The sequence below is a fragment of the Perognathus longimembris genome, chromosome 28 (genome assembly GCF_023159225.1).
Source record: "Perognathus longimembris pacificus isolate PPM17 chromosome 28, ASM2315922v1, whole genome shotgun sequence".
NCBI classification, from domain to species: Eukaryota; Metazoa; Chordata; class Mammalia; order Rodentia; family Heteromyidae; genus Perognathus; species Perognathus longimembris.
Genome location: NC_063188.1, coordinates 38,179,632 through 38,196,264, shown reverse-complemented (window position 1 = coordinate 38,196,264; position 16,633 = coordinate 38,179,632). Strand labels below are relative to the sequence as shown.

General features: G+C 36.8%; 2 protein-coding genes across 3 annotated transcripts in view; both read left to right on the top strand.

Annotated features, from left to right (window-relative positions):
• Bex5 (brain expressed X-linked 5) overlaps positions 1-16,633 on the top strand; it is an 851,362-nt gene that overhangs the window by 318,504 nt on the left and 516,225 nt on the right. The window lies entirely within an intron of this gene.
• Positions 10,855-12,190, top strand: LOC125344298 (LIM and senescent cell antigen-like-containing domain protein 1). The gene is given in 2 exon segments (XM_048336974.1): positions 10,855-11,291; positions 11,294-12,190. Coding segments are annotated over 2 exon segments (1,011 nt in total). The 5' UTR covers positions 10,855-10,897; the 3' UTR covers positions 11,911-12,190.

Sequence of the window (16,633 nt, the reverse complement as noted above, 5' to 3'; positions counted from 1 at the left end):
GTTTCGTCCAAAATTGTAAACAAATTTTACATGTGTGTTTGTTTCTCTGTCTCTCCATCTCTCTGTCTCTGTCTCTGTCTCTCTCTCTGTCTCTCTGTCTCTCCTGCTCTCTGTGTGTGTGTGTGTGTGTGTGTGTGTGTGTGTGTGTGTGTGTAGTTTTTCTCTTAATATGGTGGATGAGTATTTGGATCCAGAGTCAAGTGTTATGTCCAGAAGTTCCAGTAGCAGAATGAGTAATTCTTTAGTATTTTAGTTTGGTGTGTTGGAGACTAATTCAACAGCTTAAAATCCAAATAAGTTTCCTATACTTTTTTTTTAACATTATATAGTAGGGCATTTTAACACCAATTAATATAGACAGGTTGTAGCTAATATATGGCTTTTATCCTACAGATTTTATTCCATTCTTGGTACTCCTATAAGAGAACTTAACAACATGATTTACAGACAATACTTTCATTATCGTTCATCCTAAACTCATTTGCAAGTTAAGATGGTAAATTTATTTTGGGTAATTGCCTTCATATAAAGGAATAACTCTGTGTGTGGGAGGGAGAGGTGTGGGTATGTGCCAGTGCCGGGGCTTGAACTCAGGGCCTTGTATTCTCACTGGATTTTTCACTCAAGGCTGGTAGTCTGTGACTTGATCCATACCTCCACATTGGGTTTATTGTTGGTTGAAGATAAGAATATCAAGATCTTTCCTGCATGGGCTGTCTTTGAATTCAGATTTCAGTTACCTGACTAGCTAGAATTACAGGCATGAGTCTGTGCCTGGTGAAAAACCAGAAATTTTTATTTTCTAAACTTCAAATCGTTGCATAAATGGGCTACAATTTAGCATGTCCATGTAAGAGTCCAGTGTTTCTTTCTTTAATTAATTGTCAAACTGTACAGAGGGGTTACAGTTTAATACATAAGGCAGTGAGTACATTTCTTATCAAACTTGTTACCTCCTCCCTCATTTTCTCCCACCTTCCCTTACCTCCGCTCCCCCCTATGCAAGTTGTACAGTTTACAGCATATTGTCTTCTAAGAATTACTGTTGCATTGCTTTGCCTTTTACAAGCCTTTGTCTCTCCATTTTGATATTCTGCTTCCCTTCTCTAGTTCTGATAAATGTATATACACTACTCAGGGTACCAAAATCAGTTACAGTGACACCAGGGGTAAGACCATGGGGAAGATAAAAGAAAAAAGCACAATTTCACGCATTATGCTGAAAATAACAATAATGATAAACCACTTACTTCCATAACTTGCAGTTCATTTTTTTTTTCAAATTTTTATTATCAAACTGATGTACAGAGAGGTTACAGTTTCATACATTAGGCATTGGATACATTTCTTGTACTGTTTGTTACCTTGTCCCTCATACCCCCCTCCCTCCTCCCCCTTTCCATTCCCCCCCCGAGGTGTTCAATTCACTTTCACCAAACAGTTTTGCAAGTATTGCTTTTGTAGTTGTTTGTCTTTTTTTACCCTGCGTCTCTCAATTTTGGTATTCCCTTTCAATTTCCTACTTCTAATACCACTATACACGGTTTCCAATATACTCAGATAAGATTACAGAGATAGTGTAGGTACAACCACTGGAAGGTGATACAAGAACATCATCAATAATAGAAGCTACAGATACAGATGGGACGTTGAAAGTAGTTACAACTGTGATATAACAATCGTTTCCATCACATGGAGTTCATTTCACTTAGCATCATCATATGTGTTCATAAGGGTATAGCTATTGGGCTCTTGTGATGCTCTGCTATGACTTGCCTAAACCTGTACTAATTATTCCCAATAAGGGAGACCATAGAGTCCATGTTTCTTTGGGTCATATGTACATAGTTATTGACCTATTGTGATCTTCTGCTAAGACTATCCTAGACAGGTACTAATTATTACCAATAAAGGAAACAATAGAGTCTATGTTTCTTTGAGTCTGGCTCACTTCACTTAATATGCTTTTTTCCAAGCCTTTCCATTTCCTTAAGAATGGGGCAATGTCGTTCTTTCTGATGAAAACAGAATTCCATAGTGTATATGTACCATATTTTCTTGATCCATTCATCTACTGAGGGGCATCTGGTTGCTTCCAGATTTTAGTGATGATAAATTGCGCTGCGATGAACATAGTTGTGATGGTGGCTTTAGTGTGACCTTGCTTATAATCCTTTGGGTAAACGCCCCAAAGCTGGGTTGCTGAGTCATAGGGGAGCTCTATATTTAGCCTTTTCAGTCCAGTGTTTGACAAGAGTCATCCCTTCTATCATTCTTCCCATCCTATCTATTCCCTTCTCCCACTTCCTTTATCACATGTGTACACTGAGTATTCTGACTGTCCCTGTTCCCTTTTTGATTCATTTACCACCCCCACAATCTCTCTCCCTATCATTCAAACTTATTTTGGCTTCCTGATATTCATTTTGTTTCATTATTTTAATTGTTCAAAGAGTTTACTCCATGGAGTTTCACTACTGAATGTGCTATGCTTTAGTCAATTTGATCATGTATATATGCATATATACCTGTGTGTATTCACATGGGAGGTTGTGTTTTAGGTTTAAGATCCACATATAAGAGATAACATGCTCCTGTTCACTTTCTGGACTTGACTTACTTTGTCCAGTATGATATTTTCCATGTCTATTTCCCTGTAAATGTCATAATTTAATTCTTGTTGTTGCTGCATAAGATTTCATTTAGTATGTATGTGTGTAAATATAAATATATTTATGTGTATGTATGTATAGGACATTTTTAACCCATTCTTTCATTGTAGGGCATCTAGGCTAACAGAATCTTTTTTATCTCTTCTTTAAATAAATGGTTACAGTCTGAGACTATACCTGGATTACGCTCCCAATCTACCAGGAAGACTTGCGTGGGTGTTTATATTTCAAAAAGCTGAAGTCCAAACCTTAAGGAAGTGTTATTTAAATTCCCAAATGTTAGAGTAAGGGCTCTTGGGCAATTAGGTTTCTTATAGGAAAGCTCTCATAGGTTTCCTATAGGAAAGCTCTCAGATGGCAAGGGAAATGGTGTATTTGTACTTTATAGAGACACAAACATTACTTTAGTCATTATAAATAGAGCCTTGGATTCCCCAAATCATTCTGAGAGTTTCCTAATACACAATAGGAAAGCTACCCACAGAGCTGAATAGACTCATGAAGCCTGTCTAATATTTTTAGGAGCACTAGTAAAATACAGTATTACTCCTGTAGGTTTGGGTATATTAAGCTACTTTTGAAAGGACTGAAGGGTTGGAAAGATTGACTACTTTCTGTTGTTTCCTTCCTTCCTTCCTTCCTTCCTTCCTTCCTTCCTTCCTTCCTTCCTTCCTTCCTTCCTTCCTTTCTTTCTTTCTTTCTTTCTTTCTTTCTTTCTTTCTTTCTTTCTTTCTTTCTTTCTTTCTTTCTTTCTTTCTTTCTTTCTTTCTTTCTTTCTGTCTTCTTCCTTTCTTTCTTTCTGCAGTACATGGGCTTGGACTCATAGCTTCTTGTTTTCTACACTGGCTCCCTACCACTTGAGCCATACATCCAGCCAAGCCTTTTGCTGTTTAATTTGGAGATGGGGTGTAGAAAATCTGATTACCTGGTATGGCTTTGAACAAGCCTCACACAGGTCTCAGTCTCCTATGTAGTTAGGATTATAGGCATGGGTCACGAGCCCCTGGTTTGGTCATGCTGCCCTGCAACTTACCATGTAGCTCAGGCTGGCCTCAAACTCATGATCATCCTCTTTCATGTGCCTCAAGTATTATTAGGATTACAAACATGTGCCACTATACCTGGTGTGAGTCCAACTTTTTCTAACGACTTTTTTTCTCATTTCAAAATAGTTTTCTCTGAAGACATCGTTGACCAACCATGCTGTGACTTGGCTTTTCATTGTCCCTTGTTGCTGGAATGAAGTGCCCCTGACGAAATCCCACATTCAGAGAGAAGTGCCAAACAGTATGTGAGTTGGTACCAATAAAAAAAAAAACCCTTTTACCCAATTTTAAGCAACTAAGAAGTTGAGAAGGAGCTTTCTTTAAGAAAAGCTTACCTTGGATACATTTTTAAGTTTCTGTCTGATCTGTTGCATTTTTCCAGTATTTCCAACCTTTTCAATTAAGTGGCACAGTTTTGTATTTTAGAAAATGGGTACTTGAAGAATATGAATACATTTAGTACTTAAAGAAGCTAACAACAAGTAACATCACAGCTACAGATTTTTTCACATATGGTAATTTACTTTTACCTGTGGAGTAAAATTTTAAGTCTTTAGTTGATGCGATAATAGATAAGCACTAAGAAAAATGAAACTTTTACATCTCTCACAAGTTTAGGGGAACAGTGTCAATGACTACAAAAAGTATTTTGTAAGTACAGTGCACCTTATATAAGAGAAAGCCCTCAGTGGCCATGTTGTATACATTACAAATATCTTTACTCTGTAACCTTTTGCATAACATTTAAATAAAGTTCTGATGTATATGCCACATATTTTAATAGAGTACCCAAAGTATTAAAAATCACTTAAAATAAATCTATGTTTAAATAAACTCTGATTTAATTAGGTCTCCATTTTCTAAGTAAAGGCTCAATAAAATTACTTAGAATGCTATTATTTGGATAAAGTAAAATTTTGTTTAAGTAAGTTCCTTGTAAATATTGGTAAGATTAGAATATTTTAACACATAGAAATAGGTGTTCATTTTACCTCAGAGCATTAAGTTTAGCCTTAGAAAATTCTTAAATAGCCAATTCAATGTCACACTTAAACTTTTCTCATCTGAGAGCATTCATCTTCCTTTTAATTGTCTTATCCAAAAGCAAGCCTCATACCTTCCTGTATATTTCCTACCTGCTGCTTCCATTCTGTTGTTCCCAATTTGCCTCTTTTCCCAACAAAATTCTATTAATGAAGACCCAGGAGAAAAGTGCTTTTAAATTATTTTTATATAACAAAATTTACAAAAATTTAAGGGAGGTGAATACAAATTATGATAGAATAAAACAGATTAACACCATCTGTCCACATATAGCAAGTGTGAGTATTTGAAAGTTACCTCAGTTAATTAGCTTTATAGCAGTTGTTTAAGAACCATACTAAAGGGGCTGGGGATATAGCCTAGTGGCAAGAGTGCCTGCCTCGGTATACCCGAGGCCCTAGGTTCGATTCCCCAGCACCACATATACAGAAAACGGCCAGAAGCGGCGCTGTGGCTCAAGTGGCAGAGTGCTAGCCTTGAGTGGGAAGAAGCCAGGGACAGTGCTCAGGCCCTGAGTCCAAGGCCCAGGACTGGCCAAAAAAAAAAAAAAAAAAAAAAAAAAGAACCATACTAAAGATGCTCACACAGCTACACACAAAGAAGGTTTTAAAGTAGGAATTCCAGGAAAGTAAAAGTCAATTTAAGCATGCATAAAATTAGCTGGAATTCCAGGAGCAAATTAAGTTTTTCTCAAAGTTGTTTTAGTATTCACTTGGCTAGCACTTGACATGGCTACTGAAGCAAAAATAAATATCTAGCAGGACCATTACCACAGCTGCTAGAATTTTAACCTTCATTACTCAATCACAAACACAGTAATAGATACAAACAAAAAATAGAATGACATAAAATCAATTATATACCTATTTATAAATCTTTTAGCTTTAGGCTTGATTAAGACTTTTCTTTAGGTATAGACTCAGAGCTTTATTAGAGTTAGATAAATCACAACAGATCTCCTTAAACTTAAATTTTAGTAGCACACATTCCTTCCCTGTCACTTATCAAAAGAGAATCCAATTTTTCCCTGTCAAACTGCAGAAACTCATAGTTGATCACAAATGGCTCAGATATCAAGTTTGCAATTACAGTCTTTCACGGTCCAATGTAGGTAAATTTGAATACCGGGTCTGTTCATACATTTTATATTTTAATCTCTCCTTAAAATTCCAACATTTAGTTGTCTTCTTTGAGCAATAATTTTCTGGGGCTCCTTTGGAGCAACGCTGGGACCTACTTTTAAGAGTTCCCTTCTAGAACTTCTTTTAATTGATTTTTCAGAATAATCTCTAATAATAGTTTACCTGGGGTTACAACAACTTTTTGTTTTTAGCCAAATATTTAAAGTAGATTTAGAAATCCTACTTTGGAATACAGAGCTGGTATTCTATATCTTCCTTTGGACAAAGGCTACAGAATGCATGAGTCCAACTATTATGTAACCAAGAATTAGCTTTGCAGTAATTGTTTTGAGGAACCTTATTTCTGAAAGGAGAATCCAAATGTTGGGTATGGAAAGGGACATCTCATAATCACAAAACCTCAAACATAAAGCATGGCAATACTAAAGGATGCTCTACTGCCTTTTAGCTAATGCAGTAACACAAAATACCAAGGTCCCAATTTTAAATACTTAGGTAAGTTTTAGGAAATAAGGAAAATTCTGGGCAGGAGAATTGACCATTCATTCTTTAGTGTTTCCCTTCCATTGGAAAATCCATAGAACCCTACCCAGACATCCCTGTTAGGCACTGAGGAACCAGTGACTGCACAATTGATTCACATGAGCCAAATCCTGGTGTGGAAGAGCATGAGTTCATAATCCCTGAAGCACAATGTCTTAGTTTTGAGAAGAGATGCTGTTTTTGTAGAAGTCATTGTTGGTAGGCTACAAATGCTATGGTTTAGCTGTAGGCAGATTTCTGTTTCTCCCTTTTTTTCTTCTTCCATCTCTACCTTTGTCTTTCTGGCTCAGATAGCCAGTCTGACAGCGGAGACAGAGCAAGCCACAACGTAGAAGAGGTTAAAAATACACCAGTACCACAAAGACATATTTAGAGAGAGAAAAGTTACTAAATCAAATGCTTTCTGTACTTTAAGATTCAACTTCTGACCCAACTCACCAATGTCTGTCACCTCATGAAACTGGATTTTTAGACCCCAGGCCCCAGTTCAGAAGCCCAATGTTAGGTCTCACCACTTACCCCATATGCCAAATAGACATCTTGAAAGCCAGAGAAAGACATATTACATGGCAACCTTGGGAAGACAGCAGTTTGAACTGTCTTCAGTGGTACAGATACTGGGCTCAAGTTGGACATGGAGAATTGGGGGTGAGAAAGTTGTGCCTAGTTAAAGCAGTCCCAAGTCACAGGTATGTTCTAGTTGCTCATTAGCTCAGTCTTTGAAACCAGAGGCCTGGCAGGTGGTCGATGGCTTTTGGCTGTTCTCTTCAAGATGGCATTGTCTGTCTGATGGGCAGTTTGTCTTTTATCACGAGATGATTATGGGTGAATCCATTCTTCCTAGAGCTCAAGGTGGTTATAATGTGACTGCAGGACTATCCTAGACATGTACTAATTATTACCAATAAGGAAAACCATTAAGTCTAAGTTTCTCTGGGTCTGGCTCACTTCACTTAATATGATGATTTTTCCAAGTCTTTTCATTTCCTTAAGAATGGGGCACTGTCATTCTTTCTGATAGAAGCATAGAATTCAATTGTATATGCATATCACATTTTATTGATTTGTTCATCTACTGAGGGGCATCTGGGTTGGTTCCATATTTTAGCGATGGTAAATTGTACTGCAATGAACATAGTTGTGCAGGTGGCTTTAGTGTGGTCTTACTTGTAATCATTTGGGTAGATGCCCAAAAGCAGGGCTGCTGGGTCATAGGGGGAGCTGTATAGTTAGCCTTTTGAGGAACCTCCATACTGCTTTCCAGAGTGGCTGAAGAGTTTATACCCCTACCAACAGTGTAGTAGGGTTCCCTTTTGACCACATCCACGCCAGAATCTGTTGTTATTAGTTTTCCTGATAACAGACATTCTTATTGGGGTGAAGTGGAATCTCAGTGTTGTTTTGATTTGCATTTCTTTTATGTCCAGTGATGTTGAGCACTTCTTCATGTGTCTCTTGGTCATTCTATTTCCTCTTCAGAGAAATCTCTTTTTAAGTCTTTAGCCCATTTATTAAGAGGGCAGTTGTTTGAGGATTTGTTTTGGGAGAATTTAATATTTTGAGTTCTACGTGTATTTTAGATATGAGGCCTTTGTCTGTTGTATGACCAGTGAAGACCTTCTCCCTAGTCCTAGCAGAAGATCACAGTAGCTCAATAGCTATGTACATATGAACACATAAGGTTATGTTAAGAAAAATGAACTCTCAAGTTATGGAAATAAATGGTTTATCATTGTTGTTGTTAGGTTCAATGTACCATGTGAAATTATGCCATTTTCTTTTGTCTTTCTTCCCCATGGTTTTACCCCTAATGTCACTGTAACTGATTTTGGTGCCCTGGGTATTGTATACACATTTGTCAGAAGTAGGAAAGGGAAGGGGAACATCGAAATGGAAAGACAAAGGTAAAAGGTGAACCAATGCAACAGCAAAACTTACAAAACCATATGCTGTAAACCAACTGTACAACCCGGGGGAGGGGGAAGAAAAATGAGGGATGAGGTATCAAGTTTGATAAGAAATGTACTCACTACTTTATGTAACCCCTCTGTACATTAATTTGACAATAAATAAATAAATTTTAAAAAGATGAAGTGACTGCAGGAGAATACACCTTCTTTGCTTCTTTACACAGCTGCGGGTATTGTGTAGTAAATATCCCTTCTCTGCACTTATCCATGTCTCTTTAATTTGGTGTATAGGGGCAAGTGGCTGGGCCTGAAATGTGAACTTGTAGAATTTGGGCCAGATGCCTAAAACACTCCAGTTATAGCTTCTGTTATCCAAGTTCTGGCTTTCATAAATAACTCCTACTTAGGATTGCTGCTCTCTGATCTCATCCTCTAAATCTCAAAAAATGTTCATGAATTTTGTGGTCTCTATGGATGATGTGGGGGAATGCCAAGCCTAAGTGCTCAAATTATGCTTAACTTTGTGGTAAGAATGTGTCTTTGAACTATAGAAGTGATTAAGAATTTAAAAGAAAGCAGTTGCCACAGTTTCCAAAACAATCTGTCAGAATGGATGTAGTTTATAGATTAAGAAACACTTTATGTAGATTATATCAAATAGCCTCCTTATCTAAGAAGCAAAGGTTCACTTCTCTATTTTGCTGTATGTTTTAACTCAAATAATAGGTAAAGTCTCTTCAGATTCTTGGTTCTTAAAGCAGTCTCAGAGAAACTGGGTTACCAATAACCTCTCATCTCTCCAAAAAAAAAAAAAAAAAGAAGCCATAACATGTTAGATAGTTTTCATAGATAATTCTATTTGAGGGGCTGGGAATGTGGCTTAGTGGTAAAGTGCTCCCGTCAGATAATTCTATTTGACCAATTTTACTAATAACCTATACTATCCAATCAATTATTTTGGCATAAGCTTAGGTTTCTGATAAAGGGCTATCTCAGTAATGACCTTCTAGGCTTTAGTTATACACTTAATGTTTGGCAATTTTTAAGTAATGAAAGGAGAAATATCAGGGCAAACAAATCCAAATGAGACATAAAATAATTTCTAATTTGGAGGGAACTTTCTGAGAAAGAAGCCTATGCTATATGTAACCTTCAACTTAAGAATTTTAACTTAGATCTAATGATCTAAATTTATATCAAATGAGATTTAGGTTTAATAAATGTAAAGGAAGGCATGATATCAAGGACTTGCAATCTTCAACGTTACACTATTCAACCTAACTAAAATTGGATATAATAAAATAACCCTAGGGATACATAAAGTGGTTGAAATCAATGTTAATTTTCTGAATCAGATAACTTTTCTGTGGTTATGGAAGATGGTGGTATTTGGAAAACCTAGGAGAAATACATATGATAATTCCCGATTATGATGAGATGATGATTACAGAGCTGAGGACCAAATTCAGGGCCTTTCACTTGCCAGGCAAGTGCTGTTCCACTTAGCGAAATCCCCAACCCCTATGTTTAAATTTAAAAAAATTACCAAAAGTTGAGAGAATTGAAAGTTAAAATATGAGTATGACACCACATTGAAATGTTATATATAGTATAGAAGAGAATGGCATGAGACTCGGTTTCATTCTCCTCTTTGCAGGGACAGGGTGAACATCACAAAACGGGTTTGGCCTCTGAATTCTGGCCTGGATACAAATACTTGCTCCAATATCCTATAGATGTGGAATTTTGAGCAACCTCTTTAAGTTCTCTGAGCTTTAATCTCCTTGTATAAAAATGGTAATAGAAGATATATCAGCTATTGTGTACTAATCACTTTACTACTTTTCTAAAAATGATAAAGGCTCATTATTAAAATATTCAGGAAAGAAGAAAACTATAAAGAAGTGTTTAAAAATCACCCTGAATAACTTTCAGAATTATTTCAGAGGACTAAATATTTTTAAAATATGTAAAGTACTATATATGTATATCTATACACACATACACACAAGCACAATGCTTATCATGATACATATCATATATATCATATAAAATATATGGCATCAACTGTTAATGTGCCATTTTTATTGACTTTTTATTTTTTGTCAGAGTGATGTACAAAGGGGTTACAGTTTCATGCATAAGGTAGTGAGTACCTTTCGTATCAAACTTGTTACCTCCTCCCTCATTTTTCTCCCACCTCCCTACTCCTCAATTCCCTCCCCCCCACCCCAGAGTTGTACAGTTGGTTTACAGCATATTGTTTTGTAAGTATTGCTGTTGCAATAGTTCACCTTTTACCTTTGTATCTCCTTCCCTTCCCTACTTCTGATAAATGTATATACAATACCTGGTGTACCAAAATCAGTTACAGTGATATCAGGGGTAAAACCATGGGGAAGAAAGACAAAAGAAAATGGCAACCTGTTCGAGACCCGCCCGCCGGTCCACAGCTGTCCGCAGTGGCCAGGGACGAGGTCGTGGCCACGGCGGCAGCGGGAGCCCCGGTGCCAAGAGACGTGGCGTGGGAGTGTGGAGAGATGCTGGTCGTGGCGGCCGGAATGACCAACAGCAACATGGCCAATGCCCTGGCCAGTGCTACTTGTGAGCACTGCAAGGGGGGCTTTGCACCAGCGGAGAAGATTGTGAACAGTAACAGCGAGCTATACCATGAGCAGTGCTTTGTGTGTGCTCAGTGCTTCCAGCAGTTTCCAGAAGGACTCTTCTATGAGTTTGAAGGAAGGAAGTACTGCGAACATGACTTTCAGATGCTCTTTGCTCCTTGCTGCCATCAATGTGGTGAATTCATCATTGGTCGGGTTATCAAAGCCATGAACAACAGCTGGCATCCTGAATGCTTCTGTTGCGACCTCTGCCAAGAAGTACTGGCAGGCATCGGCTTTGTCAAGAATGCTGGCAGACACCTGTGTCACCCCGTCATAATCGTGAGAAAGCCAGGGGCCTTCAGAAATACATCTGCCAGAAATGCCATGCGATCATTGAGGAGCAGCCTCTCATCTTCAAGAACGACCCCTACCACCCAGACCACTTCAACTGTGCCAACTGCGGAAAGGAGCTGACGGCTGATGCCCGAGAGCTGAAAGGGGAGTTGTACTGCTTGCCATGCCGAGATAAGATGGGAGTTCCCATCTGTGAAGCCTGCCGACGCCCCATTGAAGGACGCGTGGTAAATGCCATGGGTAAGCAGTGGCATGTCGAGCATTTTGTTTGTGCTAAGTGTGAACAACCATTTCTTGGACATCGCCATTATGAGAGGAAGGGCCTGGCTTATTGTGAAACCAACTACAACCAGCTATTTGGGGATGTTTGTTTCCACTGTAACCATGTCATAGAAGGTGATGTTGTCTCTGTCCTCAACAAGGCCTGGTGTGTGAGCTGCTTTGCTTGTTCCACCTGCAACACCAAACTAACACTTAAGAATAAATTTGTGGAGTTTGACATGAAGCCAGTCTGTAAGAAGTGCTATGAGAAATTTCCATTGGAGCTGAAGAAAGGACTTAAGAAACTAGCTGAAACCTTAGGAAGGAAATAATGTTACTTTTATTTCAGTTCTATGAAAAGATAATAGTAACCAATATTACTTGACTTGATCCACCAGTATTTAAAGCTGTATCTCAAAGTGATTGAGAGGGAAGAATGGTTTTCTTCATCTTATTAAACAGAAAAAATGTATAATCATATTTAAAACATAGATGAAATCAAGACTTGCCTTTGTTTACCAATATCAGTCTAGACTATATAGAAAAAAAGTAAGATTAAGTGTTGAATTTTAATTTCACCCCTAAAATTAAGTACATAGCTTTTCAGAATTAGAGTCATTTGTGCATGACTCAGATTTAAAAACAAAAACAGTAAAACTATTCTACTTTGTATTCAAAAGAAAATTACCTCCCAGTGCTCTTAGAGATGATATAGGGAAGAAAAGTAGTCATATCATACATAATCTTAGTATGTTTATTAAACTTGTAGTTATAAAATGCATATACACATTACTAAGACAAGAAACATATTCAGAACTACCTTATATCTTGTTAAAAGCAATTATTTTATGCTTACTTAGTTTTCTATTTTGTCCTCCTTTTGAACTTCTTTCTTTGCACAATTACTTAACATAGTAATTGTAACTACCTACTATATCTTTTACTAGCTAGTATATCTTTTAAATTTCTGTGCAAAAATATACCCAGTATTTGAAAATATAGCATACTTTGCAATATTGGAAGAATGAAGCATTTTTAGTGTAATACAGCAATTATGCCTCTAAGCTTGATGTCAAACATAGTATTCAAATAGCAAATGAAATTAAGTATTATGTAGCTAGGAATGTATCATTTTTTAAAACAAGATGTATATGTATTGATCATATGGTCTTTATAACCATGCTAATATCTTTGCCTAGTATATGGTCAAACTTGCCTTGCCTTAAACAAATACATGCCCAAATCAGAAATTCTGCTTTCACATAATACCAACTAGAAATAAGTGCATTGACTGAGTGTTGGTTTTTTTTTGGGGGGGGGGGAGGAGAGCCTTTTTAGGAATCCCGTTGACAATTCTTGTCATCTTATTAAAGGAGAGCAACATTGAGGTTTCTATTTCAATTTTTATAACTAATTGGATTTTATTTCCTTACTATCAGTAGAAAGTCTAAATGATACTTTTAAGTTGGAAGATACTTGTTTTAATATTAACTTTAGGTCCATATTAGTGCTTTTATTTCTTTTTGATGGAGCTGGGGGGGGGGGGGGTCACATGTGCTAGACAGGTGCTCTACCACTGAGCTACATCCCCGAGTGCATGTTACTCTGTTTTGCCTGAGTTCAAGCCCTAGGACTGGCCAAAAAAAAAGTCTCATGGACTTTTCTGCCTAAGCTGACTTCTATCCAACCATGATGTTTAGATCTCAGCTCCCTAAGCAGCTAGGATTATAGCTGTGAGCTACCCATGCCTGGCTCCATGTTGTTACTCTTATTTTATAGAATGTTTACTCCTAAAATATCTGGGCCATTCTTTCTCTATAAATTTGTTTTACCATGCTTTATGAACATTTTTAAGTGTTGGTGCTAGTAAACGAATCACTTATAAAAAAGTTTCAAGACCTATTATTAAGTGGAATATTATTACTTTATTTTATTTTATTTGTTTTTCAAATTTTTATTATCAAACTGATGTACAGAGAGGTTACAGTTTCATATGTTAGGCATTGGATACATTTCTTGTACTGTTTGTTACCTTGTCCCTCATACCCCCCCTCCCTCCTCCCCCTTTCCCTTTCCCCCACTGAGGTGTTCAGTTCACTTACACCAAACAGTTTTGCAAGTATTACTATTACTTTTAACAATTGCTGACATGTACTATTTTGCCATAAAGAATATCTCAGTATGCTACTACTCTGCCATTAAATAGCTGTATGCATGAATTGTTGAAAAATTTTAATCATGCACATTACAGAATACTATTTCTGTTTTCAACCAATTACTTTATTTTTTAATATTCTCTTGGAATTAAAAACTACCACAAATAATATGTAGCTTAAGATTGTATGGTTTAAAATACTTTTTATTCTGATTTGACAATTAGTAAAAATGTGTTTAGTGTGCTTTGTCAGCTAAAAATGACCAGTATTGAAAACCTTGAAAATATTTACTAAACTTTATACTATGCATGTAGTCAAAATAAGACAGAGTTTGTAGTTTAGAGTCTTGATGCTAAATTCTACATACCCCCATATTAGAAATATGAAGCAGAAAAGCAAGCCATGTTGTGTAATCCTAATCATTTAAGAGAGTCCGGGTCTGGATTTGACTGCCTTTGTTTATGTGTCATACATAGTTAATTATCTCCCATAGCCAGAGGTCCCACTGCTATCTTTGCTCAATATTCTTTTGAAATATAAAATAATACTTCCTAGAATGTCAGCTCACTAGGCCTTTAACATACTAGAGTATGTTAATCTAGATGTAGTATTTATTTTCTTGATATAGTATCATTGGAGCCCTTACATGTAAGGTAGGAGGAAGAAATTAACCAAGTTTAAATAATAAATGACAAAATGGTCTAGTTCAGAATATTTTTCATGGGATTTCTCTAGCTACTGAGAAACTCGAGCCCAATAAACATTTTGTTTAAAGTTCTACAGGGCCATCTAAAATAATTCCTTCTTTTTACCAAGTTCCTAAGTGCTTTTTTTTCCTAGCAAGCCTAATATAATCAGGAAAAGTAGATCATGTGCAAAGCCTTATTATTAACACTGTATCTGAAATAATAGGCTATTTTTCCTCATCCACTTGTCAATATAGCCATTTCTAAGTTAAGAAAATTTTTGTGACAGACTTACAGCATTCTTGCATTTTATTTTAGATTGTAAGCTTATGGCAGGGAACTGTATCAATAATTACATATTTTTATATAGCAAACATTTCATTATACTCCTGGTGCTTAATAAATGTCCATTATTATTAAAAAAAAGAAAATGGCATAATTTCACATGGTACATCGAACCTAACAACAACAATGATAAACCACTTATTTCCATAACTTGGAGTTCATTTTTCTTAGCATCATCTTATGTGTTCATATGTGCATAGCTATTGAGCTATTGTGATCTTCTGCTAGGACTATCCTAGACATGTAGTAATTATTACAAATGAGGGAAACCATAGTCTGTTTCTTTGGGTGTGGCTCATTTCACTTATGGTGATTTTAAGAAATAAAAAGTACTGCCAACATACCATGATCCATAAATGTAGGTTATATCATGGTTTCGGAGTTGTTAAAATGTGATATCATGTATTCTTTTTTTTTTTTTTTGCCAGTCCTGGGCCTTGGACTCAGGGCCTGAGCACTGTCACTGGCTTATTTTTGCTCAAGGCTAGCACTCTGCCACTTGAGCCGCAGCGCCACTTCTGGACATTTTCTGTATATGTGATGCTGGGGAATCGAACCAAGGGCTTCTTGTGTACAAGGCAAGCGCTCTTGCCACTAGGCCATATCCCCAGCCCCCGATATCATGTATTCTTAAATCAATGATATACTTTATATATGCAGTATTTACTCTATTCTAACTTTTTGACATTTAATGTTTCAAATAAGAATAAGATATATGTTTCAATAAATATACAACTTTAATATATAAATTTTCACATTACTTGTAACCCATCTGAATCAAGGAGATATGCTATGGTCATTATATTTTTATTCAAAAATTGACCAATCAATTTGACTACTATCATGAATGATAATGACATTAGTTATTTTCACTAAACTCAAGATTTAAATGATGTATTTTTTCTTTCATTTATCTATAGTTTTTCCTAAAATGAGCTTTAAAAAATCTGATTAGACAGTGTCATAAAGCCCCACATATGTCAAATATATTATGTAGAAGCAAGTAGGAATATTTAAACTGAGGCTTATGGTGTTAAGTTACCCCCACAAAAGCTGGAGAGCAAGGGTCTTCAGAATGAAGAACATAGAAGAGGAGTTCTAACTAATCTGACCTTTTGCTGCCTGCTTTATGTTCTTGCCTTCTGATTCTATCTGTAACTAAACTAGATGAAATGCAAATAGGTATTTCCTCCCTCCCTCCTCCCCTTCCTCCCTCCCCCCACTCCCTGTCTTTTCTCTCTCTCTTTCTCTCCTGCAACTCCCCTTGTGGCAAAGATTGTGAGGTCACTTCATAATGCCCGAGATTTTTTTTTTAAGATAAGGTGTTCTCTTATCATTAGACACGCCACTTAGTTTTGTTTCTCTGTTTCTTTCTTGGTTTCCTTCTCCTTTCTTTCCCCTCTTTCTTTTGATAGGGTCTTGTTATGTAACCCAGGCTGACCTTGAACTCCAGAACTTCCTGCCTTAGTCTCCTCAGTGCTGGGACCATTTTACCCAGGTTCCTTTCTGTTTTCCCAACTTAACTCTGAAATTATTTTTTAATGAAATCTGAATATTTGGTGGGAATTGAATAAATGAACTCGAGTGTGCTACAAGCAAGATATACAGAGAGCCTTTCTCCTTTCTAGCAATGCTGCAGATTGCACATGCCTCCTCTTGTCTCTTGGCTGAATTGAAAAATGACATTTTCATTCAAGACATGACTGCTTGAATGACCCTGTCCAGAATACTAGTGCCTAGTCCAGAGTCATGACCAATATGACTCTAATGACCTCTGCCAAGATTCCACATGTCTGAGAAGGGACTATGAATGTGGGAAGCTTCAAGAAACCTCCTTGTTTGTAGCTGCTGCCTTCTATCTACCACCA